Source organism: Chelon labrosus, assembly GCF_963514085.1.
Source record: "Chelon labrosus genome assembly, chromosome: 11".
NCBI classification, from domain to species: domain Eukaryota; kingdom Metazoa; phylum Chordata; class Actinopteri; order Mugiliformes; family Mugilidae; genus Chelon; species Chelon labrosus.
In genome coordinates this window covers 24,490,329-24,517,003 of record NC_140344.1, presented here as the reverse complement: position 1 = coordinate 24,517,003, position 26,675 = coordinate 24,490,329, and the positions used below count along the sequence as shown (strand labels likewise).

At 40.9% G+C, this 26,675-nt stretch overlaps 1 protein-coding gene across 2 annotated transcripts in view; it reads left to right on the top strand.

Moving 5' to 3' along the window:
- gnao1a (guanine nucleotide binding protein (G protein), alpha activating activity polypeptide O, a) overlaps nucleotides 1-26,675 on the top strand; it is a gene marked incomplete at its 3' end in the record, with an annotated part of 87,735 nt that overhangs the window by 11,950 nt on the left and 49,110 nt on the right. For both annotated transcript variants that reach the window (XM_084555711.1, XM_084555712.1), the window contains one exon: nucleotides 11,494-11,635. In XM_084555711.1, the coding sequence (XP_084411837.1) occupies nucleotides 11,494-11,635 (142 nt within the window). The remainder of the gene's footprint in view (nucleotides 1-11,493; nucleotides 11,636-26,675) is intronic.

The following is a 26,675-nucleotide window of genomic DNA, read 5'->3' as shown; positions in this document are numbered from 1 at the left end:
ATATCTTCCCTTCTCCTCTTCCTCTGTTTGTTTTAAACATTAACGGCTGTCTTTACCCTAAGCCGTCGCTGCTCTTTCTCTCTCCATGGTCTGAACATTTGTGTGAGATCAGGTCAGTGTGACTGTGTGTGTGGTCTGCGCGCTAATCAGGGCTTCTGATAAAAAAACAAAGGTCTTTTGTGATAGAAAAGTGTGTGTGTGTGCCCTGACACACACACTTCAGAGTGTGCTTTTGTTTTTGTGCACATCCAAGTGTGGCTGTGTGAGTGTTTTTTTGTGCGTTAGACCTATTTGGCAAATTTCATGAGAGTTCAGAGCGCTGCGAGACAATGGAGTCCTGTTACGGTGACCACACTCAGCTGATATCAAGTCAGCTGATGGTGACTGTGGCTGGGTTTGTAGCTGGAAGAGTGTACGTTCAAATGCATGTTTGTATTGTTTTATTTGTTTATCACACCTAAGTCAAGACATCAGAAAAAAAGTCATCTAAGTCTAATACAACACTCATGCAATACATATTTTCTCATGTTTTAGTGTTTGTTTGTTTTTTTTAAGTAATATTGGATTGCATTAAAATTTACAGTGTTTTATACTTTTACTGTACTTAGGTGGGTGTATTGCTAAGTAAGTGAACGCAGCATTGAACGTTGGTCTTCAGGAAGAGCAGACACAATGACATTTTATTTCCTCAAATAAAGCTGCGATCATTTTTGAGGAAATGCAGCACAGCTCACTAACTTCGGCCCATTCATTGCTTTTGCTGGTGGTTTGGATGAGTGGTTCTTGAGAAAGCCACAAGCTCTAGTCTTCCTGTTCTAACAGGCGGGTTTTAAAGGAACTACATTAGTATAATATAGAGTACACCAGTAGATTGTCTGTACAGGGCTGTGAAGAGAGCAAGGCTCTTTCTCACAAGTAACAATTTTGATATTTATCTCGTATAAAATGTACGGTGTCCACCACCTTAGTTTAACATGTCAGCATGCTAATTAGCTTAAATTAGTGGTAATCGTGCTAGATGAAAACTTTAAAGGATCACGAAGTTATTCCATTTTATTCAATCAAGCTGTTAGATGTTTATGTATCCAGTAGATATTCCTAATAGTTCCTTGCTGCGGTTCCCATTGTTCGTACTACGAGGCTGGGTTGTGTCTAGTCGCCTTATAGTATCACTTCCCCTAATTGTAGCGATAACTTCAAATGCAGAACTATTACTGTTGCGTCACAGCATGCATGTCTGCTTTATGCTGCAATGAAATCTCCTTGTTTCTATTTCATTTGAATGTTTATTAAGTTTTCAGCATTTTACAAGTGGCCTTTTAGTTTTTCAGCCAGCAGAGACTGTAAAACATCACTGTCACCAAGATTTTTAGAAATAACACGTCTGTCATTAGTGGCTGATATAAAGCTATTGTTGGTAAAAGGGATTATGTAGAGCGAATTGAAAGTTGAAAAAAAGGCAAACTGCACAGTGGGCTCACAGATTGGCAGAATCTCAAAAACAGATAAAGGAAAGTTTCACCGTGTTCCTAATAGTTGGTGGCTTATACACTTCACAAATATATGTCTTAAATTTGTGTCACAAGCTATTTGCTAGCGTTTTTTTTTTTCTCTTTTAAGAAGGAAATCATGCTTGTTTTGATCTCACTGAGTTGTGAGTGATTTCTCCTAAATATCTGTGATACTGCTAATCTTTTATAAATTATCGGCCACAGATGCCAAGCTCCAGTCTGAGCTATAAACAGGTAGCCAGTGTTATAGTTGTTTATGGTTTACCCCCTTCCGGTCGTTTTGTATTCATTCCTGAATCTGCAGTGGCAGTGAACATTTCACAAATTTAGCTCTGCGTTTTAAAATCACAGTATTGACACTACTGCAACACTCTGGCTTTCCTACTCACAAGAAAGAGTTTGACTGTATGTGGCATCACAACGTACAGAAGGATGTATGAATCAATTAATGGATGAATGATTGAAAAATCCAACAAACTGAAATTGAATTTCGAGGTGCAACATTTTGGGTGTGACTGTTGGTGAAGCTGTTGTTACCTAACAGTTAATTAGGCAACGGTTCTGACACTGCACTCCCTGCAACTGTCACACTAAGCTTTGCCAAGTGAGCACCTGTGTGTGTGTGTGTTAGTGTATGTATGCACACGTTTGTGTTTCCCTGTAGAAATCAGTCACTGGGGAGGGGGAGTTCTGTGTCAATGCTGCGTTTTTTAATTAATAGTTAATTGCAAATGTATAATGAAAGGAAGCAGGAGGAGAGTGGAGAAAGAAAAAAGAAAAAAAGCAGAAATAATTGGGACTGAGGAGTGAGAACATGGCAGTGAGTGGGAGAGACTGACAGAGAGAAAGAATGATGTTAGCAGAAGAAATACACAGAGAGAGAGAGGGAGACGGAGAGAGGATACACGAGTAAGGGATGAAAGAGGACTTGGCAGAGGAGAGAGGCAGATAGAGATAACAGGTGACAGTGAAACAGAGAGATAATGGCAGACAGATTTAATGAGGTCTCCCCAGATGTAATGCTGAACTGTAATTATTCTGCTCTCCTGTCTGCCCGGGTTTACATGCATGTGTGTGGAGCTCCTAACGTCCCCGCTGAACCAGTGTGAAGCAGACTGTGTCCCTTGGCAGCAGAACTGTTCATCAGCACATGACCAAACCTGGAGCCGGCAGGACTCCTCCCAAGCACTACGGAGATACACTAGTTAGAAGAATGTACTGAACAAGATGATAACTCCTTATCTACCTGTGAGAGGCCTTAATAAGTAGCAAATAAGAGACATCGGAGTAGGAGCACAAGTGGTCAAAGTTAAAAATATGAAGCTAAATCAATAAGTGGCAATGTTTTCGAATAAACCTTTAAGTGCTGCACATTATTGATCTAATGTTATGGAATACTGTAAGAGAGATGATATCAATTATTAGACCGATATTGTTGCATTTCCTCTTCTGTGTTGACGCCAGAGCCATAGAGAGAGAGAGTTGCGACACTCTTTGATGTCGCCGCTACTGCTGTCACGTGGTTCATGTAAACCCAATTAGTTCCTAAACATACGCTGGCTGCCATGTTCTTCTATGGGACAGACAGCAGCGATTGCATTATTGAACGGTAGATATAAAATTAAACACACACCCAAGTACTTTTTCAGCTGTTATTACATTATTGCATTTTTGTTAATGTCAGTTTTGCATTTGGAGAGGCAGGGTGACAACGAAAAACTTGTATTACTTAGATAAGTTGTGAACCAAGTGAACATGGAACAGGAACAGTACAACAAATTAAGTACAGCCAACACGTAATGAAAAGTTAGTATATCCCAAAATTCAATATAAAGGTGGTAGCGATTCATTACCTAACTAATTACCTTCACCATGACCTTCACAGCTGGTGAAGTCGCGCTAGCTAACTAGCTAGCAGGCAGTGCTTGAAAATTGGTTGAAACAACCAACATAAAATATAAATAATTACGCTGTGCATGTACAAAATGAAGATCGGTATAAGCATCGCAAAGGGTCTCTGATACAATATAGAGTTGACAATTCCAAAGAGGTCGATATTTCAGCAACTTACCTCTGGAACTCGACGCACAGCCTTCACCAGTCAAACTTGCCAGTCCTAATTGAAATTACCACCATTCCTAATTATAACCCTCGCTCAAATGAACACGGAGCAGTACAACAAATTAAGTACAGCCAACACGTCACATAATGAAAAGTTAGTATATCCCAAAATTCAATTAAATAAAAGTTGCTATAAAGGTGGTAGCGATTCATCACCGAACTACCTTCACAGCAGGGGAAGTCGCGCTGGCTAATTAGCTAGCAGGCAATGCTAGAAAATTGGTTGAAACAACCAAGATAAAATATAAATAATTACGCTGTGCATATACAAATGAAGACCAGTATAAGCATCGCAAAGGGTCTCTGATACAATATAGAGTTGACAATTCCAAAGAGGTCGATATTTCAGCAACTTACCTCTGGAACTCGACGCACAGCCTTCACCAGTCAAACTTGCCAGTCCTAATTGAAATTACCACCATTCCTAATTATAACCCTCGCTCAAATGAACACGGAGCAGTACAACAAATTAAGTACAGCCAACACGTCACATAATGAAAAGTTAGTATATCCCAAAATTCAATTAAATAATAGTTGCTATAAAGGTGGTAGCGATTCATCACCGAACTACCTTCACAGCAGGGGAAGTCGCGCTGGCTAATTAGCTAGCAGGCAATGCTAGAAAATTGGTTGAAACAACCAACATAAAATATAAATAATTACGCTGTGCATGTACAAATGAAGACCAGTATAAGCATCGCAAAGGGTCTCTGATACAATATAGACAGTTGACAATTTAAAAGAGGTCGATATTTCAGCAACTTATCTCTGGAACAACTCGATGCGCAGCAATGTAAGTGAATGAGGTCCAACGGCCAAATGACAGTGTTAGAAACTAATCCGATTTTCAAATCCCTGAAGTAGGCGGTTAAAAGCGCCGCCATTTTTTACAACGGAGGTCTATGGGAGTGTCGCAACTCTCTCTCTCTCTATGGCTCTGGTTGATGCTATTGATTGGTTAATCAGAGTATTAAGCGAGTAGTGGTAGCAAGACCAGTCTACAGCGACACTCATCATGGAGCATCCACCTAGCATGATGCCATGCTCTTAATAGCCACGTTTCTGTAAAATTTTGACTAATGCTGTTGTGAGAATAAGGTGAGCTGTTTAACGACAATGTAGAATATATGATGGAAGTATCGTGCTTATGTCTGAGGACATTATAGGCTCCTAGTGTTTCCTACGGATAAGATTGTTTTTATCTGCTGCAATGTTTACTCTCTCCTGTGGAATGGACACTTCCGTAAGTGTAAATTGCGATTTACTCGCCATTTGCCAAGTCTGTTTCTGTCGCAAAGTTTTACATTTTGTTTTTATTCATACACAAATATATAGAAAAACAGTTAATCGCGATGCTAAAACCGATGTTAAGCAGGTGTTACAAACGAAGTCCGTGCACGCTTACGTGCTTGTGTTTTGTGCTGATTATCACAGAAAGCAAAGTGCACCTCACACATGAAGGGAATGACATTAGTTGGAACAGATAATGGCACAAGAAGCACAAAATAGTAGTCAGCCCAATAGTTTTTGACTCAAGACTGAGATCCACAAATGTCAGCCTTGTGGTGGCACTTAAGGGACAGTTGAAAGATCTCCAAAACAAGAAGGATTCATCCTCTGAAAATAAAGACCAATGCCAAATTTCATTGCAGTAGTCCACTGATATATTACAGTTTGGAGTAGCGGACCAACTGAGTCACTGTGCGTCCCTGGAGCCGTGCCGCTAACATGGCTCGAAAAGTGGGTTATGTGTGTTTTTGAAGGAAAATAGATGGAGCTGAGGGGTGTGTGAGAATATGTGTGCCCAGGATGCTGCCGCTTGACCTCAAGGTGTGATGACAAGCGAGTGGAGCCAAATGACAGAGCAGCTGATGCCTCCATTTCACAGTGTGTGTCAGCCAGATGGAGAGGGCCTGTATTCCTGACACCTTCACTTATTTATAGCTTTTCCTCTTCCGATTATCTCCCTCTTCTTTCGTGCTTTCTCATGCCCATTATCACACATCACATGTTTATCCCTTCTTTCTCCTTTGCACTTAACATCCCTACTGCCCGCCTAAACACACACACACACACACACACATACGTTATGTGAGTAACTCTGTGCGGTCAGTGTTGACAGGAGTCGGTCAGCGTGCACTTTGTCAAAACCAAGAGCTCTGTCGACAAAGACCACAAAGTGAGTGGATGCACAGCGCGGTGATAAAAGAGCCAATCGCAGGGTTTTGTGTGTGTGTGTGTGTGTGTGTGTGTGTGTGTGTGGTTGTGTCAGGACAAACAGCGGTAGCTAGCGACAATGCAGGACTGAGATAAAGACCTAATTGCACAGCGCGGTGTGTAGGCTTTGTGTTTATGTGTGTTCACATGAGTAGGTGTGACGATAAAAATATGAGTGTGTGGGATAATGGGAGACAGAAAAGAGAAGCAGACATGTTGGGTTTGATACAGTTTGTGTGCGTGTGATTAAATTTTCCTGACTTTCACTGCACTAGCTTGTTCCAAATACGTTTATTTGTATGAGCCACCTTTGTCTCAGTTTATGATGATTTTAATTTTGGTACTTTTTCACACATATTTAGAACCATTGTCTGATTTTAAATCTTTTTGTGTGTTTCAAAAAAACTCAGACTGACTATTAGTTTATACTAGCGACCAACACTGCTCATTGTGAGTCTTAATGGATCACAATGTCCACAATCTGTGTTGTTATCTAGAAGTTTGTGTTAATGGCCATCACGATTCTAAACTTACGTTTCTGCATTTTGTAATTCACTTATTGTATAGAGTGTTTAGCTTCAGGGTAAATACAATGTACATTCAACATCATTATGCATCTGTCAGTGTGATGGCCACAGAGGCACTTTCACATTTCAGAGTAACTAATCACATTTAATTCTTCAAATCCTGTGTTCAAAGTGGACCTGACTATAACATTTTAATCATTAGATAACACTTTTGTGGCCCTTGTGGGTATACAAAAGTAAGATGCATTTACTTTGTATAAATGGATTGAATGCAGATTTTATTTTGGTATTGTAATCCAACACAATATACTATGAGTTATTAAATGTAGGGTCTGGGCACTCTCCATAGACAGGGCTCAACCGGAGGGGTGGGATAAACGGTTGTCTTTCAAACTCCCTCTCCACGCAATAGGATAGCGCTACAACCAATCAGAGCAACGAAGAAGGTGACGTAGTCAGAGCGACGGAAAAGAGAGTTCCTTTCTCAGAGAAAAGCTTAACTTCAAGTCTTTCAGAGTGGCGGCCAAAGCCGATTCGAAAGAAAGTTGTTCGCTAGCAGCAGCCATCGCTCCGGTAGCTCTAGCAGGATCACGCGTAATTCACGGAATTTATGGTCGCAGGTCAGTCGTCATCATGTTAAGCCCGCCCACCGACTCGTGATTGGCCCGGTACATCTTGGATTTTTCGAAATCTCAAGTCAACGGAGAGTAACTAGACTGCCCCTGGAAGCAAATGTAATTTGCTGCGGCTATGGGGCGCGTCTAGATTCTAGGCTAACTGAAAGGTATTACGATGTTAGAATAAGTTGTTGCATTTTTTTTTTTGCACCATCATTTTGAAATCACACGGTTCAGATGATCTCCTTAAAGTAAACAAGTAAAGTAATTACAGTAATGAGTGTAATGCTTGTGAATAAAGCCACCAAACTACCTAAAACACACCTGTTGAATCCCTATTGGGCCATATTGTTAAACACATGGCAGAAGTCATTTGAGCAGGTTAGGCCATAACTTGTAAAAGAAAAAATAACAGTATTAAATCCGTGTATTCCTAAATATTAAATAAAATATGAACTAGATGATAGCTCACTGACAGATGTCGTTACATTAAACACCTGTTGTTTTTTTTTTGGCCTGCAAAATGGAAACCACATAATGATATGGAATAGTGTTGTGGTTAAATTGCCCATATGTCTGTCTCTCTGTCCATATGTCTGGCTCAGTGTGAAACTAAACTATGTTTCAGGTCACCGTGCAGATTGTGCCAAAGCTACGTGAAATTGCACACACACTCACACCCACACCCACACACACACACATATATATACACACACTGTTCTTTCTTTGCTGACAGAAGGGCTTGGAGTGTGGGTAATGAGAAAAGGTCCTCATGCATGAAAGCTCACGTCAGCAGACCAGCCACACATACACACACGCACACACACCTGCTATGACATTTGCTACAACACTAAGTTTAAATCTTTGCTCAAACGTGTTCTGTTTGTAATTATCATCTGTCTTGCTCTCTCTCTGTCTATGACTTAATAGCGATAATAATATTAACTTTCTAGGAAGGTAGTAATGATTCTGCTGTGTTCTGCCATCAACCCTCCCACACTGATTTCTACTTAAACTGATTAAAAGTCCCATGGAGTCATATCTCACGTCAGATTTAGAAAAATTGCCCTCTATTTTGCATTACTTATTATTTTATTACCACATCCTAGTTTGAAAATTTCACACGTTTTTGTCATTAGACCCGAGAGCAGGGCGATATTAATTTTGTTAAACTTCTACTGTACCAGGATTTACCAATCCCTAGTTCTTACTATTACTATTACAATACACATGGCCCCACTTCTTACCATGTTCAGTTCTCTGCAGTGTCCAATTAAGAGTTTGTGCTTGTTTCACCTCTCTGGTGCAAAGAAAGATGGTAAAAGGAATTTCTGAGTGAGTGTCTTGTTGGGGAATCATTAAGAGTGAAGTGAAGGAGTAAAGCTTTGAAAGAAGCTGTAGAAATTGTTTTACTGCTGAGTTTTCAGTGTACTGTCTATCCATGCATGTGTTTTTTTTTATTATTTGGTTAGACATATTAGCTAATGTGCACATCATGGATATACGAATATGTCCATTCATCCGTCCTAGTTCCAGCGTATAGATCTCATGCTCTGGCAGTGTGTATGAAAGTCACTGATGTAAATAGAAGTGTGGTGTATTTATATGGGACTGGCAGGCTGCCTGATTGATCTGAAACATTACACTGCTGGGGACCTTGCTGTCCTCAAGACCACAAACTCACACCCAGAGAGTGCACAAACAGGGTTACAGACATACACACACACTCATAAACTTGCATGCAGATGTACAGTGCCTCGTGTTGGCCTCATGTCAGGACACACGGTCGGAAGTGACTCTAAACCATACTGACTACACTGCATACAGCTGTTTATGCATGCTTGTGCAACTGTGACAGGAAGACAAACCAACTAAAAAGCCTCAGATTAAATTACATTGAACAGTTTGAGAATGCCAAAAAATATAAAGACACGAGACATTAAATGCATTGTTTCATAGTTGGTTTTCTTGTTTTTTAAGTTTTTAAGTTTCTCCCTTTGATGAGCAGGCTTGTAACATTAGATGACATTTATGAGTAAGCCAGTGTCTCAAAGGAATAGTTGAGACAGTTTGGGAAATGTGCAAAATCGATACGTCTCTCATGTCTGTATACTAAATATGAAACTAGACCAGCCATGTGTTAGCTCAGCTTGGCTTATAAATGGGAAATAGAGAGTTTCTACGGTGTACATATTTATTCTACAGACGCAACAGTGGTATTGATTTCACAAAATGTTAAATTATTCCAGTAATTAAGCTTTTCTCTACTATACTGAACTATAACTACAGCAGTATTTCTTGAATAATATTGAGCAGTACCAATTAAGAGCTTTGCTTCTGATCCATGTTGTTAAAACTTGTTGTAACTTCACAGAGGACAGCAAATTTTAAGTTTTGAGAACAGTTGCTTTTGTGCTCAACAGCTCCGCATGAACCCATTTTAATGGCTCCACTGGGTCTTAGTTGCGAACTAAGCTTTTGGATTAATTGGTATGCAGTCTGAATGTCAAAATGATTGACTTTCATGGTACATAATCAAAAGCTTTAACCACCTTATTAGCATGAAGTCTAGCAAGTATTCTGGTTTTAAGATTGTGATTGGTTGTCAAGTATTCAGGTGATATGCAAGTGGAATGGAATGTGCTTCAGTGTTGTGGTTGGCGTCCCCATCAGCTAATCTGTAAGGTGTGTCAGGTGGGTTGAGCCTGAATAGTAGAGTAGATAAAAAGTCACGGTAGGTGTGATACCGATGGCCATAGCTGTTTGATAAGTGTCTTGCTAGAAAATGCTGGATTTGGTTCTTAAAGGTGCCATGTGTAAGAATTGAGGTAATACCAGTAATACCAGTTTCGGCCATGGGAGGCGGTATGCGGGCAACATAACCGCCAGCCAAACTGCAATACACGAATAACTCGCACGGCTTGTGGGCGTACTTGAACATGATGTCAATCAAACATTTTTATGTTATAACTTCCCGAAAAACTACAAAAACATATCGAACAAACTTCTAGCGAAATATACTAACAGCATCTTACTTACCAATCCAAAAGAAATGTTGCAAGTTCGGAGTCGAACCTCATTTCTTTCATGTCCATCAGTTGTCTCCAGCGATGGAAAGCAGTGCCAATATTCACTCGGGTTCTGTTCCTTTTTTTTATCCGATTTTATTTGTGCTTCCGAGCGCGTTTTTTCCCCCTGCAGCGGGTGGTTGTGGTGGTGGTAAGGGTCTCTTGCCAAGGGCTTCAGCCATTCTTCCGCTCTCTTCCCTGAACTGAAATGTAGGCCTAGTAGTGGGCTGTACTTTCCACACGATTGACATCAGGCATCAGGCTTGGCGGTTATGTTGCCCGCATACCGCCTCCCATGGCCGAAACTGGTATTACGACACCTGTCGGGCTGTAGCTAGTAATTTAGCATGCTAATTCGGGTTGATATCTATGCAGCACTATACCTTGTCATTTTTTTAATGGCATCATCGCCCTTATTTCTTCTCATTCTTTTGATGCGTGTAGCTAATTTTTTGGATATTTTTACCTCAATTCTTACACATGGCACCTTTAAGCTAGATTTATGCTTCTGTGTTGGATCTTCACTGTAGGTAAGGTATAGGTCAGTAGCCAATGACACTGAGACTGACATGCATCTCTATAGAAATGTAACTCCACCTTGCAGAGCTAAAAGCCATTTAACATTTTAGCGCCAACTCCAACTCAAATCGTTACAAATTCCGTTGCATGATGTGCACGAAGAGACTCGATACAGCTAACCAGCCGTAGACTAGTATTTAAGTGGCAATGTTGGCTCTGTTGTGGTAGTATAAACCCAGTTTTAGTCCTTCCTATGCAGCAGGCTTGTTCACCCTGTGTAATTTACGCGTGGGGATGTTGTCTCTCCGAGTTGCCTCACAATGTTTCCTCAACCTGTATCCGTCCGTTTGTATCAGGCGGTTGTTTTCTGGCGTCCCTGTCTGTTGTTCTTGGCTGCTCATCTCTGTGTCATCTCTCCCTGTTTGACTGTGTCTGATTTGTCCATTTGTGCGGCCTGCCTGCTGTCTGTCTCTGTCTTTGTGTCCTTGTGTTAGCTGCAGTGAAAGACATCATGGCATTTAGAACAGCAGGCTTCTGCTAGCACCCTGTGCCTAAATGTCAGCTTAGCCTGCTGGTTATGGATACTTCCCTCCCTCTGCTCTCTCCCATCTATCCTACTCTCTCGTTTGTGTTTTTGTTGTAACCCTCCTTCAACCACCTGTGTTTCTTCCCATCTTCATTCTTTCAAAATCTACTTCCACTTTTATTTAATCAACCCTTCTATTATCACGTGAACACATCAACTACATTTGGCGCCTCTGGTGTCCATGTGCACTTATTTTTAATAACTAATGTAAGCATACTTTTCTGTGCTCTTATATCTGTATGTTTGCCTGAGCACTATTCCAGTGACGACAGCAAAGCCAAGAAACATTTAACTCACTGACTAATGCCTGTGCGTTTGTGTGTCCAGGATCATCCACGAGGACGGTTTCTCTGGCGATGACGTAAAGCAGTACAAGCCTGTCGTTTACAGCAACACCATCCAATCTCTGGCCGCCATTGTTCGTGCCATGGATACGCTGGGCCTGGAGTACGGAGACAAAGAACGCAAGGTCAGCGCTTGTGCTCGCACGCAGAATCCAAATGTGCCAATCGCAACATGATATAGTATACTCGTAGTTTTTGAAATGCTTTAACCAAATCTGTAGTGTGTGACATGCATACTGAAAAGTAACAGAGGCAAACTATCACAGATAGAGGATTTATATTCTCAAGTCCAACACTGTCAACTGAATGAGACTAATTGAAGACGTCAGTGAGTATAGAACCACTGCACCAAATGTTCAGGCTCCGGTCCTGAATGCAGCAAGTAGCCACTGGATGGATGCCATAACAGCTGATGTAGTTCAGGAGAGGCCACAGTGTGACTTACAGAGTTACTGTCTTTCAAACAAAGCACTAGGAGTTCAGCTTTTGTATCCGATCTGAAGACAATGATCTCTACCAGCTACCTGTCCTTGTTCTGACCTCTTTGTCTTGAGAATATCACATTATTCTGATTGCAACGCTATAATTACACTGGATCTGTCATGGTCAGTGTAGGAGCATACTGTAATTACATACACACTAACACTGTGTTCCGTAGACCGTGCGTAATATTTAGGCTTAAAGACACTGAGATTAACGGTCTTTTTTGGAATATGAAGGACACACACCGATTCACCCTTCTATAGACCCGCAGACACCAAATGATTCAAGGTAGCTGTTGGTTAATGAGCAGAGCACAACATTAAAATTGGTGAACAGTCACCCCATCTTTGTCTAGTTGTTTCTGTAGCATTTTACCATAATCTTTCATACAGAAACTACAGTCAACACCAGTGACAGCAACATATTAATAATCTGCAGAGGCCTTGCAGAGTATTTTGCGAGAGCATAAGCCATTTGTCAGATGCTTTGTTCAAGTATTCAGGTAATATTCTAAAGGTGTTTTTGATTTACACAACATTTCCTCTCCCTAGAATCGAACATGAGCAGCAACTCTAACTTTGTTATTGAGTGTCATCTCTTCAGCACCCCAAGTGTTTTATTTGATAAATGTCTACACAAGCGCTCATTCAAGGGCCAAAGCGGTACGGCTGCCAACGAACCCTCTCGTGCTTGTGCCAAAATTCCTTCATGCCAGTCTAAGTTAGTCCTGCTTCTAAGTCCTCTAAATCCTAAAGCATACAAGTTCAATATATGACACGTTAATTGAGGATTATGAGTCTAATCCACAGAAGAACATAAGTTGTATCTCCACGCAGAGCAATGGGACAAGGTTAATTAGAGATGTGAGGACCATCACGACACAACGCTGTATTATACCAACGTCTCCTGGGCCAGTGGCTCTGTGTTGAGCTCCAGAATTGTTGTGAATCAGGCCATTAGAACTGGGACGAGTGTTGGATGCCACGAGATTCTGCCATCAGATGGCAACTCCACACCCATCCTTGTGGGAAATGCTGGAATATGTGCGACAGATGATGTATTTAACGCCTGTTTGTTTTATTTATAGCAGGATTCCTTTTTGACACGGTCAGTATAGTAAGCAACCTGCGAAGAGAGATGAGAGATTTAATGTCGTTCTTGGTGTTTTCTATACAAGAAAACTGGTTTAAGTAATAGAATGTCCCCATCCCTGATAGTAAGGCTTTGTTATTATGGCAGTGTTGATTTTAACACTTGCATAAATGGCCTCTAAATTTGATGCAAAAACATGAAACTAACACAAACTAACAGGCACGACTCATTGGCCTTAACCTTATCCAAAGACACCGTTTATTTTTAATCACAAAGAAGCTATTGATACTCAGAGTAGAGGACTGAAATAACAAAACACTTATTGATTAGGATATGATCTGTATATGTGTGTGTGTGTGTGTGTGTGTGTGTATATATATATATATATATATCTTGAGATTGCATTTCGAGTCAGAGGTGAAGGGAAGGACCAGAGGCCTGATGGATGATTGTTTCTACTGAGTCACTAAGAAAGAAGACAGATGGGAGTTGACCATACAAGCAGCTGGTCCTTTTAAAAAAGGACTTAAATTAGAAAGAATAGAGTGTGATTGGGAAGAAGAGTTGAACTGATTATTTGCTTGCTTCACATGTTTGGGCTACACTTGGTTATTTTATTGATAATCGTATTTTTACACATACAATGGATGAATGGATGGATGGCTCTGAACCTGGTGACCTAGCTCACTGGGGATGAACTCTTGTCTCCATGGTTATTAAGTAACTGAATGAACATATAGGATTCATTGTTTTTTTTTTTTAAAGGCAGGCACAAAAATAAATAAATAACTAAATAAAATTGGAGGATGATAAATGAGCCGATTCTTTCAAGATCAGCTTCACGTAGCGTAAACCAACTTTCTTTCAGTACTTTATGTGTTTAAATCGTAAATTGTACTTCTCGCCTGTTCAAAAGTGAAAATATTCAGGTACTGTTCGGTAACCTGGTTATTACTGGAAAATTGCTCTCCTGGCTCACTGGGGCAAAATATTACAAATACAGACGTACTGTATATATAATCAGATGAAGAAGCACGTTCTTGACGGGTGAGTATTTCTGTCTTGGAGCTGATTTTCCTGAGTTCTCCTGACTCTTCTTTTAAGATCTTAAGAGCTTCCTGCAGGCTTACCTTGCATAAGTTCATCCAAAAATGAAAACAAAAGGCAAGTGGATTTGTTTTAACTTTTTTTGGCTATACAATGATTAGGATCTTTGAAAATGAAGCAGATATAAAGCAGTATTTTAGTTATTTTAATTACACAAAATAAGTAACTTAAAGACATGTTGACTGTAATAATTATGGCAGGTAATCAAATTTTAGTACTGTATATTTCAGGACAAAACACAAGGTTGAAGAATAACTACAAAATGTCAAAATACAATAAAAGACGGTGTTAAAGAATATAACTATTGTAGGTGATATGATAAAAAAACAAGAAGGCTTGGGGAAGGTAAGGAGATTATTCAAGAGAGAATGGGGGGAATGTGACAGTGGACGAGAAACAGACAGAGAAACGAGGCTGAGCTGTGTTTAAATTATACTCTATATCTGACTTCCCCTCAAAGTAACCAGAGACATCCTATTCACACCAATAAAAGATGAAGAGTGTGCCTCAAAATAGGACACCGCATGATATATTCAGGCAATTACTGAAATATTTGTGTTTTTCACTTGAGCATTTTCTATCTTGCAATATATTAACATCACAAATATTGGGCTCCTCGCGTCCTGCGTTTTTATTTTATTTTTTGTCCTTTGCTCGCTCTCGTTTTCTGATAACACCACCCCCCCCCCACCCATCTGCTTCCCTGGCCTTCACTAGTTGCTGTGGCAACCCTGTGTTTTGCCTCGCTCTCAACACATTCCACAAGCCTGTGTCCAAGGGCGGCGTGACACATACACACTCACACACACATGCACACACAATGATAGCGGGCTTGAAATAGACTGTGTGTTGTCACGGCTGTATGAATCTTTGGGCACTTTTCACTCGGGCTTCAAAGACCGAGAAGGTTCGCACAGAAAGCTGTTAGCCCAGGGATTTTAATTAGCTGTTACATCCAAGAAGTGTGTTTGATCCTGATTAAGAGCAAACTGTTTTACATGTTGTGACATCTATGAGCTACTAATGGCTAAACCACTCCCCTAAACAAATAGCAAAATTGTCATAGCAAGTTGTAATTCAAGCTATCATCACACCTACCAAGTGCATTGATTAGTCCTAAATCCTAAAACCCCCTTCTTAAAAGTCCAGGATGTTATTTAAATGCAGAAACATCTTTTTAGAGGGTTAGCGTTTTAAAGTCCTTAACTAGTCAGAGACATGGCTAATGTTAGCTTAATTAGCTAGGTCATTGCAGTCACTACCAAACCACTATAAATCCTGGTTTTGTCTAAAACTGAAATCAGGGACTCAAAGCTTTTGAAAAAAGAATAGTGATAGTAAATTTGGCCTTGTTACCAACCGACATAGTATTGAGATTGTTTTTGTATTAATACATGCCTCGGTGTTGTTACATCATGAAAAAACACTTTAAATATATTAACAGTATTGCTGTCAGTCACTAGTACCAGTGCTGTATATTGGTGATACAATCAGCCTGCTGTTATTCAGTGATTATTAGCGTTATTGCTTCCAAGATGTACAGTAGTGTGCAAAGGTTTTGTCATGTTGCCTAATCAATGTGGGAGCACCAAATATGAGCAACTTACTACAAGTTATTACTGCAAACCATCTGTATATTAATTATGAAGTCAGGACAGGCCTTTCTTCCACCGCTTTGTGCTGTACTGACTCTGAATAGCAAGCATCTTAAGAGTCAGCCCAGAGCAGTCACAAGTGACTCTTATTTGTATGCGTGAACCAGTGTGTGTGTGTGTGCATTGGCCTCAGGCTCCATTTTATATACACTAATTGCTTCAGTGCATCCACACAAGGCTGGTGACATTACATTATGTGGACGCATGTATGCTCAACCTTATTTGTTCATTGTAGAGTGACCTACTTATACAATAAAACAGGCTCCATGTTGTCAAATTCATCCATAACAGAAGCATTTTCATCAACGTTCAGTAGCGTTATAGTTGGACTCATCCATTCCTCTGATTTCTTTCATTATAGCAGTCGTTACTCTCATATCTAATACTCAGTTGTGAGACAGAAGGACTGACGAAGAGAAGGAAATTAAAGACGCAGCTGTTGTTCAAGTGCAGCACGTACACACCTACGGACATCAGAAAAACACTTGCCGTCTCGATGGACTCTTGAAGGGAGAGAGAGGAGGAAGATAAGAGGGAGATGGCATGAAAAGAAGGATGAGATGAGATGAAGGGCTAGACGGAGCAGGAGAGAGATGGAGCTGGCAGACAGGTTGCAGCCTGTTGTTGTGGAAACCAGCTAGTTATTCTCATGGGTTGGTTTGTGTTTGTGTGTGTATGTGTGAGTTCCAAGCTGTGGTTGTGCGAACAACGCCCCTCTGATGATAACGTTCCCTCTGCTCGTTAAAGAATAAAACAACCTGCACATGGGCACGCTTAAGTGTACTTTAAAGTGGATGCAAGTATTACAGTTCTGCAGGATAGTGCACTTCATTTTTTCTTTGACACTCTGAAGGATCCAAACCTTTAAACACACCGTACGCCTTCGCAAACCTTTTTTCTTTGGTGCAACGACAAAAGAAAACATTAGATCATGATTAAATCCACCACAAATGTATATATATTTTTCTTTTTGTCAGATATTCACTCTCCTTTAGCTCTGTTTTAGGTCACTACCAACGTGGCTGCTATTGTGTTTGATAATTAGTCCTGATCAGGACGTGTACAGAATAGTTTTTAAACAATTGTCTTTTCAAAAAATGTATACTTTGTGCTGCTAAAATTGATGAAAGTGAACAAAAAATGTAAATTAATGGAAGAGGCTGCTAAACAAACATGCTAAGACACCTGCAAAGGCGAAAGAATCGACAACTTTGACTAATCATGTTAAAACATTAGCTGCTGTAAACCCTAAACACTAAATGTTTATTAATCTGCAGCTGGAAATAGTTATCAAAAATGTACCATTTGTTTTGACATTTGCTAAAAACTACAGCACCCAGTGGCTTAGGAAAGTAACCTTAAAGTATAGGGGGCATCCATAACTTATGGATCAAGATGCCAACCATAAGCTGAGTCCAGCTGGGGTCCATTGTTGCTCCTCTCTTCCTCATTTCGTATTCCTACTATACTTTCTGCTATAGTGAAACATTTGTTGCATTTTGAAACAATATTAAATTAATTTGTGGTTCGGTGTTGTGCTTTGTTTCTGGATAGCTTTTACGCTACAGGTCTGATTTAACGGATCTGGCTTGTGTCTGCTGATAAGTCTGGTGTTGGTGTTCGTATATTTCATACCATATAAAACACGATCGTAAGTAGGGAAAAAAAATTATTCGCTGCAACAAACTTAACAAACTGATGTTGTTTGCTGAACAAGTAAAAAAAAAAAAAGTCAACTTCACACTTGAAAAAAAAGCTCTAGAACCAGTAATTTGGCTGCTTTGTTGCGGTCTGACCCAAAAAATGTGTTTAACCCACTTCTTGCACATGAATGCGGAGTTTGTGAAGCACTTAATGAGGAGGAGAACAGCACGGTTTCATCACTTCTCAAAGCTGATTGCAGCAGAATTCATAATCGAAGAGAACAAAGCTAATGATGGTCACCCTCAGATGTATATGTCAGTGTTAAAGGTGAACACTTAAAATGCCAGCTTTGTTAGTGTAATGCAGCCTGAGTGTGTGTGTGTGTGTGTTGACTGTGTTCACCTAACCTGTGACAGGTTAGAAATCGGTTATGAATCAGCTTGTGTGTGTGTGTCATTATAGAGCCCTTCCAGCCAGGTTAAGAAGGTCATTGTATGGACAGAGCCTCTGCTACACACACACTCATATGTTTGAAGCTTCCTTGTGTGTTTCTGTGTGTTGTCGAGAGTGCGTATGTGTGTTTGAAGTGTGTGTCAGTCTGCCACCTTCCTGCAGTGCTGAGCTCCCTTTGATTTCTGTTCCCTCCCCTCCTCCTCCTCCTCCTCCTCTCCTCTTGTTATTTTCAGCATCATCTCTTTGTCTATCCCCTCTTCACATCCTCTGTCTTTTATTCCTCCTTTTCCTCTCCTTTTCTTTATTCCCTGCCTCTCTCTCCTAATCGTCAAATCATTGTTTCACCTCTTTCTTCTCTTTTCTTCCCTCTACTTCTCAGTTACCCTCCTTTCTCCTTTGCCACATTAATTTCATCTTTTCTCGTTCAATCCTTTCCTTGTTATTCTTACACCCCTAGAACCATTCCCTTCACCTAGTCAGATTTAGTAAATCAATAAGCTGAGCCCTCCACAAGGCACCCGATTGGCTGGTTAAATCAATTAATCCAGACACTTGATCTTTAGTCCCACCCCCCAGTGATGAGAGTCAATAGTCTCTGGGTTACTACAGCTGGCTATTTAACTCACATATGCTCACTGTACAGATTTTAGGGCCGAGCGTGTGTGGATGCATGTGCGCTGAATGTAGAGAGAGAGAGAGAGACGGAGAGAGATAAATATAGTAAACCAGAGAGGGAGAACAGAGAGAAAGCATCTGCATCATTAAAGTGAGATTGTCAGAGCAAAGAAATGAACCGTATCCTAGCAACAGGAAAGACCATGATCCCATACCTGAGTTTTGGGACGTGTTTTATCCGCGTCTTTTGTTTCCAAAATGTGAAGATGCTGCAGCGGGTCTTTATGCTGCAACTGTTGACACACAGTGCGAAAGAGGAGATTTTGCACAGGGGTTCGATCGTGGCTTTGTGAGAAGCTCTTTCTGCGTCTGAAAATAATAGGTTTCACATGCTGGATACTGGAGGGCTCCTAGAAACTGTAACAGCGGTCCTCTCTTCGAAAGCATGGGTTGTTTTGCCCTTTGGTTAAAATCCGAGGACCGGCTGGGACCTTCCCGTGTACAGTTGGCGCGTTCTCCCTGCTCGAGTCCAACAACACGCAGGTTTAGTGAACAGGCCACCAGAAATTGCTTGTTGGTGTGAATGTGAGTATGAATGTGTCCGTCTGTGCGTGCCAGGCCCTGTGATAGACTGCCAACCTGTGCATACTGGGATGCGATCCAGCGTCCTACGACCTCCAACGGGCTAAGCGGTTTAGAAAATGGATGGATGACTGACTCGGTGACATCTCAGTGATGCTTACTGAGGAGGAAACAAGCATTGTACATTTCTGCGTGTGTGCCATCTGAAAGGTAGTGTGTGATGAACTGTGGATTATTTGATTTCATTTTGTACACACTGTCGGGTCTGAAGCTGAAAACGATTTTTCCTGATCATTATCCTCTGTTAGTATTGTTTTCTATGAATCTATAAAAAATGTGAAATTGTCCATTGTATTTGTAAAATTACTTAAACCAGACACTTATAGCTTTTAAAGTGACTTTGGTGATCAACAGCTACATTCATTGACATGCAGCTTGGTAACTTAACTGACTTTTGATCCTCACCATCCTCGGGTTTAAATTTTATGACATTAATACCTCCAAAGCTAAAGCCTGTCCCATGAGTCTCTGTTTTGTTGTAGCAAATCTGCAACCTAACATACTAACCTCAAGTGGCACAATAAATATCATACCTTCTTAGTGCTGTTAGCACTGTGAGCACGTCTCTGAGACTTAGTCTTGTAATTCGATCAGCAGTTAAATCAATTTTAAAGTCATATGATGCAGGAAGCGCACGTCTGAGAGGCTTTATCTTTATCTGCATTTTTGCTTTACATTAACTGAAAAGATTTTTGTAAATTTACTATTCTGTTTGTCACATAGGAGTAATGAAAGTCATACAGCTGTTAGAACCATGCTTCTTATTTCTGCTGGTATCGGCCATGCAAGTCCACATTAGTCCTGTGCTTGTGTCCCCAAATACATGAGAGTGTGACAAACTCTGTGTTTTGTTTTTTATTTTACTCCACTTAACTATACAACTTCTTATTGCCCTCTTGTCTTCCTGTGCGTGTCAACTAACATTGCCTGTTAGGTAGTAAATCCTGCACAACACGTCAAAGTGTATAACATCGGAAAGGTTTAGAGTTGGGCCTTTAGGGGAGGTAACATACGCACACTCTCACCCACACACAACTAGTTCTCCAGCTCCATAAATCGCTCTGCAGCACCCTAAAACCACAGACATGCACAGACACATACACGTTTCATACACAGCCCCCCTCTCTCTCCAACCTCCTCGGCTTATTTTCCAGACTGGTGCTGCCAGCATCACATGACAGGCACATGGACCTGTCTTGCCATGCAAGCCACAACACCGCGCGCTAAGAACGGGACCACGATGCCTTGCTCCTGTCGCCCCCAGTTGCCTAGGCCGCCAATCATCTGTGCTGGTTCGCTAAGCCAGCCTTCAAAGAGAAAACTCTCACTTCCAAAAAATCCAACACACATACACACGTTCAGAGTCTTTACGAAATAATCACCAACCCCGGTTTGAGGATAAGCTGACTGCTAAGTGATCGTTGGGGGATTTTGGGCTATGCAAGAACAGCCAAGATTGAGAACTTGTGATGTTTGGGGATCTGGGTGATGAGTGAATCTAAAGTCTAGGAAAAAGCCACTCGCCCTTTATATTCCTCATAAACCATAAAATCGTTTGGAGAGAAAAACGGGAGAATAAAGTGTTTAATGGACAAACCTAAACTTGTTCATCACTGAGCAAAAGGTACTTGAGGTGCTTAAGATGTCTGGATTCTTATCCGTCATGCAGTAACACTAGAGAGGCATCTGGCTGGTCTCAGGTTCATTCTGCAGCAGGACAGTGACCCCAACTATAAAACCAGAGCCAAAGAACTATCTTTAGCGACAAGAAGAACAAGAAATCTTCCAACAGAAGCTCTGACCTCAACACAAAGGAAGCAGCCTGGGATTCCTTAAAAGACAGAAGGCACATAGTCAGACTAAAACTACAGAGCCCCAAGGTGCTTGCAGCAATCTACCATTCAAGTATCTTTAAAAACTGTTGCATTATGATATTATTTGGTGAAACTGCCTCATTTTACTCTTAGTTCCTAAAATCTTTGCACAGTTTTTTTCCTTTCTAGATTACAGCAATAATATAAAACAACAATGAATAAAAAAAAACACTATTCATTGCAAAATAAATGGTTTTATGTCGAGTCACTCAGATGGGCTTTTGATCAGTCAATCATGAAGACAAGTGGCATTTATATAAATGTGTGTGTAGTAGCAGTAGCCGTAGTAGTCGTAGGGCTTTCTCAGGGTTTGTGTGTAAATCACCCCAGGGATCGGGATCCCAGGTGCAGAGCGAGAGAGAAAGAAACTTAACTCTGCCGAGAGGGAGATAAATGAAGGGAGGAAGGAAAAGAGAGAGAAACATGAATTATTCTCCCTCAGGTGTAAAGAACAGCGTGATGGAGGAGAGAGAACGAGCACAGAGAGAGAGAGAGAGAGAGGGAGGGAGCATCCTTAGGGGATAGCACGTTGACACACCACTATGCCATTACATGCCTACCCGTGTGTATGGATGCACTGGGTGGATAAAGCGCCCTGCATTAATGTTATCAAATTTCCATTCCTCTGCAAAACAGCCAAATGTCATCAGCGTCTGCATCAGTTCAGACCACAGATTCAGCGTTCGGTGTACAGTAGACACTGTTTGCAAACACAAAAGTGTGTATCGGGTCAATCTGTGCGGTGTTGCAAAATAGTGAGCTGCTGGTTTAAATGTATATTGTTGTTTTTGTTGTTTTAGCACATGTAATAAATTACCTGGATTTGTCGAGCCTTTAATTCACTGGATTAGGTGAAAGCAGATAATCCTATCATCTGATGTGAGGGGGATTTAAAAACATTGCTGCCGCACTGTAAAACGTTATATGCTGTGATGTAAGCATTAATATAATCCCGTGCTAATAAATCGCACATTTCACTCTGGATGTGAAAGCCCCGTCCACGTATAAAGGGTTTTGCAGGTCGCCATTGTTTCGTTGCTGACAGTTGGTGGATGTTCCAGGCTCTGGTTGCCTAGGTGACCTTTTTCAGAACATAAACGCACGGGTCGCCGAGAGCTAGCTCTTTCTTGCCGTAACCCTTCGCTATTTGAAAAGAAAATACCATCTAGGTTGCAGCTGCTCCGTCTTTGTTCGGGCGGACGGTTTTTCTTGGTGGTAAACTTGGTTTGCGTCATGAGTCAGGCAGCTGCATCGGTGTTGAGATTAGTTCGACTTGATACTACCCGCTTTGCGTCACCTGTCATTGCTGCAACTCTGTGAATGTCATTAAATTTCTGTGGTTGCTACGTCGCCTGCCAAGTCTCTTCAAAGCTTTGTGGTCAGATAGTTCTTAATTTTAATGTATTTAGTTGTTCATTCATTTTCTGTAGTTGCGTATCCTCTGGAGGGTCACGGAAGAGCTGGATCCTATCCCAGAGGTGGTTCTCAGCCTGGACAGGAGTATTTAGTTGCATTCTGCCTTATTTAAAAGTTAATCTGAACTGGCTTGTTAACAACAGTGATTAAAATCAGAATGATGCTTGTACTTTATGAAATACAATTTCAAACTATGCTAAAAGATCATTCAGTACAGTCTTCTGTCAACTGACATTCTCACTGTTGTGGTTGAATTCTTCTCTGTTCTGCGTTCAGGCTGTCACCCAGCTGCTCATTCAGCTAATTAAACCGAGCTAAAAATAGACACCTGACTATAGCGTTGAACGTATATCATATCTACCTACAAAACCTCAGATGTGTAAATGTCCTTCCCCTCGTTATCTGTCCACTCTGTCGACTACTTTCAGAAGTCGATAAATCAATTAATTTAGATATGAATTTAGAAATAAATCTCATATGTAATGTTAATCTAAGCATATTAATCTCTTAATGAGATTTGGTTGGCGGCAAAATAAATCTAAACAACACCTTATACTCCTACCAATGTACTAAGTGATTTTTTTGAAGTATTTTAACACTGTTGTCACACTCATCTAGATATATGCTGAAGATATAGAAAAAACATCTTTGAACTTGTAACTTTGACATGTACTGAGCTGCTCTGATAAGTATCCTGTGAATAGCATGTTCTGTTCAGAATGCAGTCGGCCTCTTAATTATACCTGTCTCGAAATAGACACTAATGTAATTAAAGTGCAGCTCTGTGGCAGAACAGTGGTTTGTGCTCTCATGGAGGGCTGTACCGACCATTTGAACTGGACCACTGGAAGGCCCGGGATGGTAATTAAGACTCCCCGTGTGATTAACATACACAGATGACCTGATCGTCTAACGCATGAAGCCTGAAACTGAAACTGAGTAGTGGACACAGTTTTGGCGCACTGTCATCATAAAATCCGGCGGATAATAATCATTGCATTTGTATAAACACATCACCAGAGCTACAATGATGAAGCATTTACAGACACCTCATGCTGAGCTCAGCCTTATGAAAATGTTATTCGTTTTGAGGATATTTGCTTGGAAACCCAAGTACTTAAAGCATTTTGACAACTCATTTAGCATCAGAAAGTCATTTTTCTTATGGGTCCAAAAGTCTCCCTTCTCGTTAGCTTCTTGGAGTTACAGACACAATTGATTGATTGATTGAAGTGTTTATTTCGAATATGCAAACCAAAACAAAAAAGAAAAGTAAGGCAAACATTTAAACATAGAAATACATATTCGAAAAGGAGTGAGAAGAAGAATAACTTATAAACTCCCACCCCTTCTCTTTAAATAATGAATAACAATACCAGCTTCATTGCAATCTGCTCTCTTGCTATCAGTCTATGCATCAGGGTTTACATGTTAGTAGTTCAGCTGCAAAATTTAAGGAAGAATGTGGTTTTTGCTTTCACTTAGCAGTGAGTCAGTGACCCAAATGCAGAATCTTTTAACCCCAGCGCCACTCACAAAGCACACCTGCAATCATTACACCATTTAAATCCAGATCTGCCTCACCACTTCGCCCTGATGTGACAAGAATGTTGACAATGATTGGAGATTCTTCCTCCCTCTCTCTCTCTTTGTGTGTTTGCTCTTGTTTATGTGATTTTAAGGTCGGCTCTTCACATATAATGATACCTGTTTTCTTCTTTTTCTCCCTTTACTTTTATTCTATTTTGTCCTTGTTTTACTGCTCAGTGACAAACTCATTTTCTCTGAACTTGCGCACACACACTCCCATACAGCACGTCCACGGTGAGAGGGCGGTGGTAATGTGTGTTTGTGTGCCCTCTGTGCCTTGTAGATGTAAATTATGAAGGACGTTTGAATGCATATTTGATGACTGCCTCTGTGTGCCAGTTTATGTTTTTGTGAGTGCACTTGTGCGCCCCTTTTTTAGGGCACGACGGTGTAAAAGGTTGCAGTTATTGTTGCTTGGTTCGAGAGGTCAGCTCGGTGACTTGCCTATTCATGCTGTGGCACGGTGAACTTTTCACCACGGAAAACACATGATAAAGATAATAATTTAATGAGCAATAAACATTCTCCAGCCGAGTGTGACGTCCCAATTTATACCAGTGATGGTGTGAATTTTTGGGAGACAACGGTGAAGCAAGGACCTTTGGTGAAGCAGCTATGGGAGGAGAGGCCTGACTCTTTTTGTCTTGTTTTCATAAGAAACACTGTTGGTGTAGTAAGTATCAGCAAAGGTTGAGTAGAGCTCTATCCGGCGTGGTACTGGGCTGCAGGAGAGATAAGGAGATGTGGGAGATAAGGAGATGAATCCGTAAGCTGGACATTCACAAGCCAAGCTCACTCTGAGCATGTTGTCGTCCTGGTGACAGAGTTATGGAGTGTCTATCTCCAGGCCTGGCTGCAGATTGGTGTTGGAGGCTTTATTGAAAACTGCCCATCAGTAGTTTGTCTTGACAACCAGCCCAGAAAAAACCTGTTCAGTGGTGCTCGCTTGACATCTTGCTGGCATCAGCCATAAGGAAATTGGGAGTTCAGAAGTGTCTCTGCAGCAATCCTCTCTATCACTGTTAGGCAGTTGAATCTGCTCCGTGGATCCTGATTGGTTTGTGTCCTGGTGCTGTCAGGGCCGGCGTTCATGGTTGGACTGTCAGTGCTTCACTAAAGCTGCTTTCACAACTTTTCTAGACATTAACCAGTGGAGCAGCATGCGAGAACCCAACTGTCCGAGTCAACCGAACCGGACGTTAAGCTGACTTTACCCTTTCAGCTCCCCAGAACAAAGTCTTAATAATATCTGAGGGAGCATATGCATGAATAGAGCAGGTAAAAAATTCACAGTGAGTGAACAGATGAGTTCTAGTAGTGAGAATACGTTATATTTGTGAAAATGGCTTTGTGAAAAGTTTCATACAAGTGTTTCACTAAAGGAAAAAAACTGTTAGACTGTTGGTGTAATGCGTGCGGGAATAGTGTGTAAATCAGCTGCTGGGAAATCAGAAGTGATCTGCTATTTAAACAGGAAGTCACTCTAATATCGGAAACTGTAGCACAACCTCCAAAAATAACATTTTGCAAGGCACCACTCTTCATTTATCTCAGCTTCCAGTCTTCTGTAAACGTAGACATTGTTACGTGCGTCGCGCAATCTGTGGGTTTTGGAGTTGGCAGTCAATTAATCATGCATTTACAAACTGAGAAATAGCTCAACGTCGTTTGATCATCTAGTCTGATGTTATCGCCACAGTGTTTTACAGAAGTGCACTAAAGATCCCTAATTACACTGCTATCATCAAGCAGGATTTTATTAATTATCAGCTTAGCCATAGCACCCATAATCCTTAATAGCTCTATTTCATTTCAGTGTAAATGTGTCATTACAGAAGCTAATGTTTTGTCACCTAGCTAAGAATGAAAATAGTGCCTAAACCTGTCTTAATTTGCAATGTTTGAACCCCTACTTACTGTTAATACATTAGACACAGGCCAGGAGCAAACTGAGACTCATAATGACATAAGTAATTGAAGACATGGTGATAAATTCGGTGGTAGTCTGGGGACTGCGGTGGAAAAATAAATTGTCACTTTGCCGGATAATTTAACTAGTTCAGATTTGAATGAAATCATCTCTAACATTATTCATCAACAATCAGTAGGTTATTTCATGTCAAGTCTGTGTTTTAATGATTCTAGAGTTGTCAGATGTGAGAGATGATAAAACTATGATGATTGAGCTGCATGAGTGTTTCAGTGTATGCAAATAGACATTTGCATGCTGCGACCTATGCACTATATTTGAGTTTCAGCCGGCATAATGTATGAGTGCTCGGCCCTTGGTGCTGTGTCTGACCAGGTACTGAAACTCTGACTCAGTTGTTTTCCAGCTATCCGCTGTCTAACCTGATCCATTGCCGCACACAGGCATGCACAGATCATCAGAGATGACAACAGGGACAGGAGCATATCTGTATATGACATGCAATGTTGATGTGTTGCTACAGGCTTAAACATCCTGCAGCGCACAGTTTTCCTCTCACTCGTGCACGCACGCATGCAAACACAGCGACACAGTCGGTGTGCCGTTAATTCTGTTTGTCAAAGGACAAATTTGTGCTCTTACACAGTAAAAGCCGGACAGATGG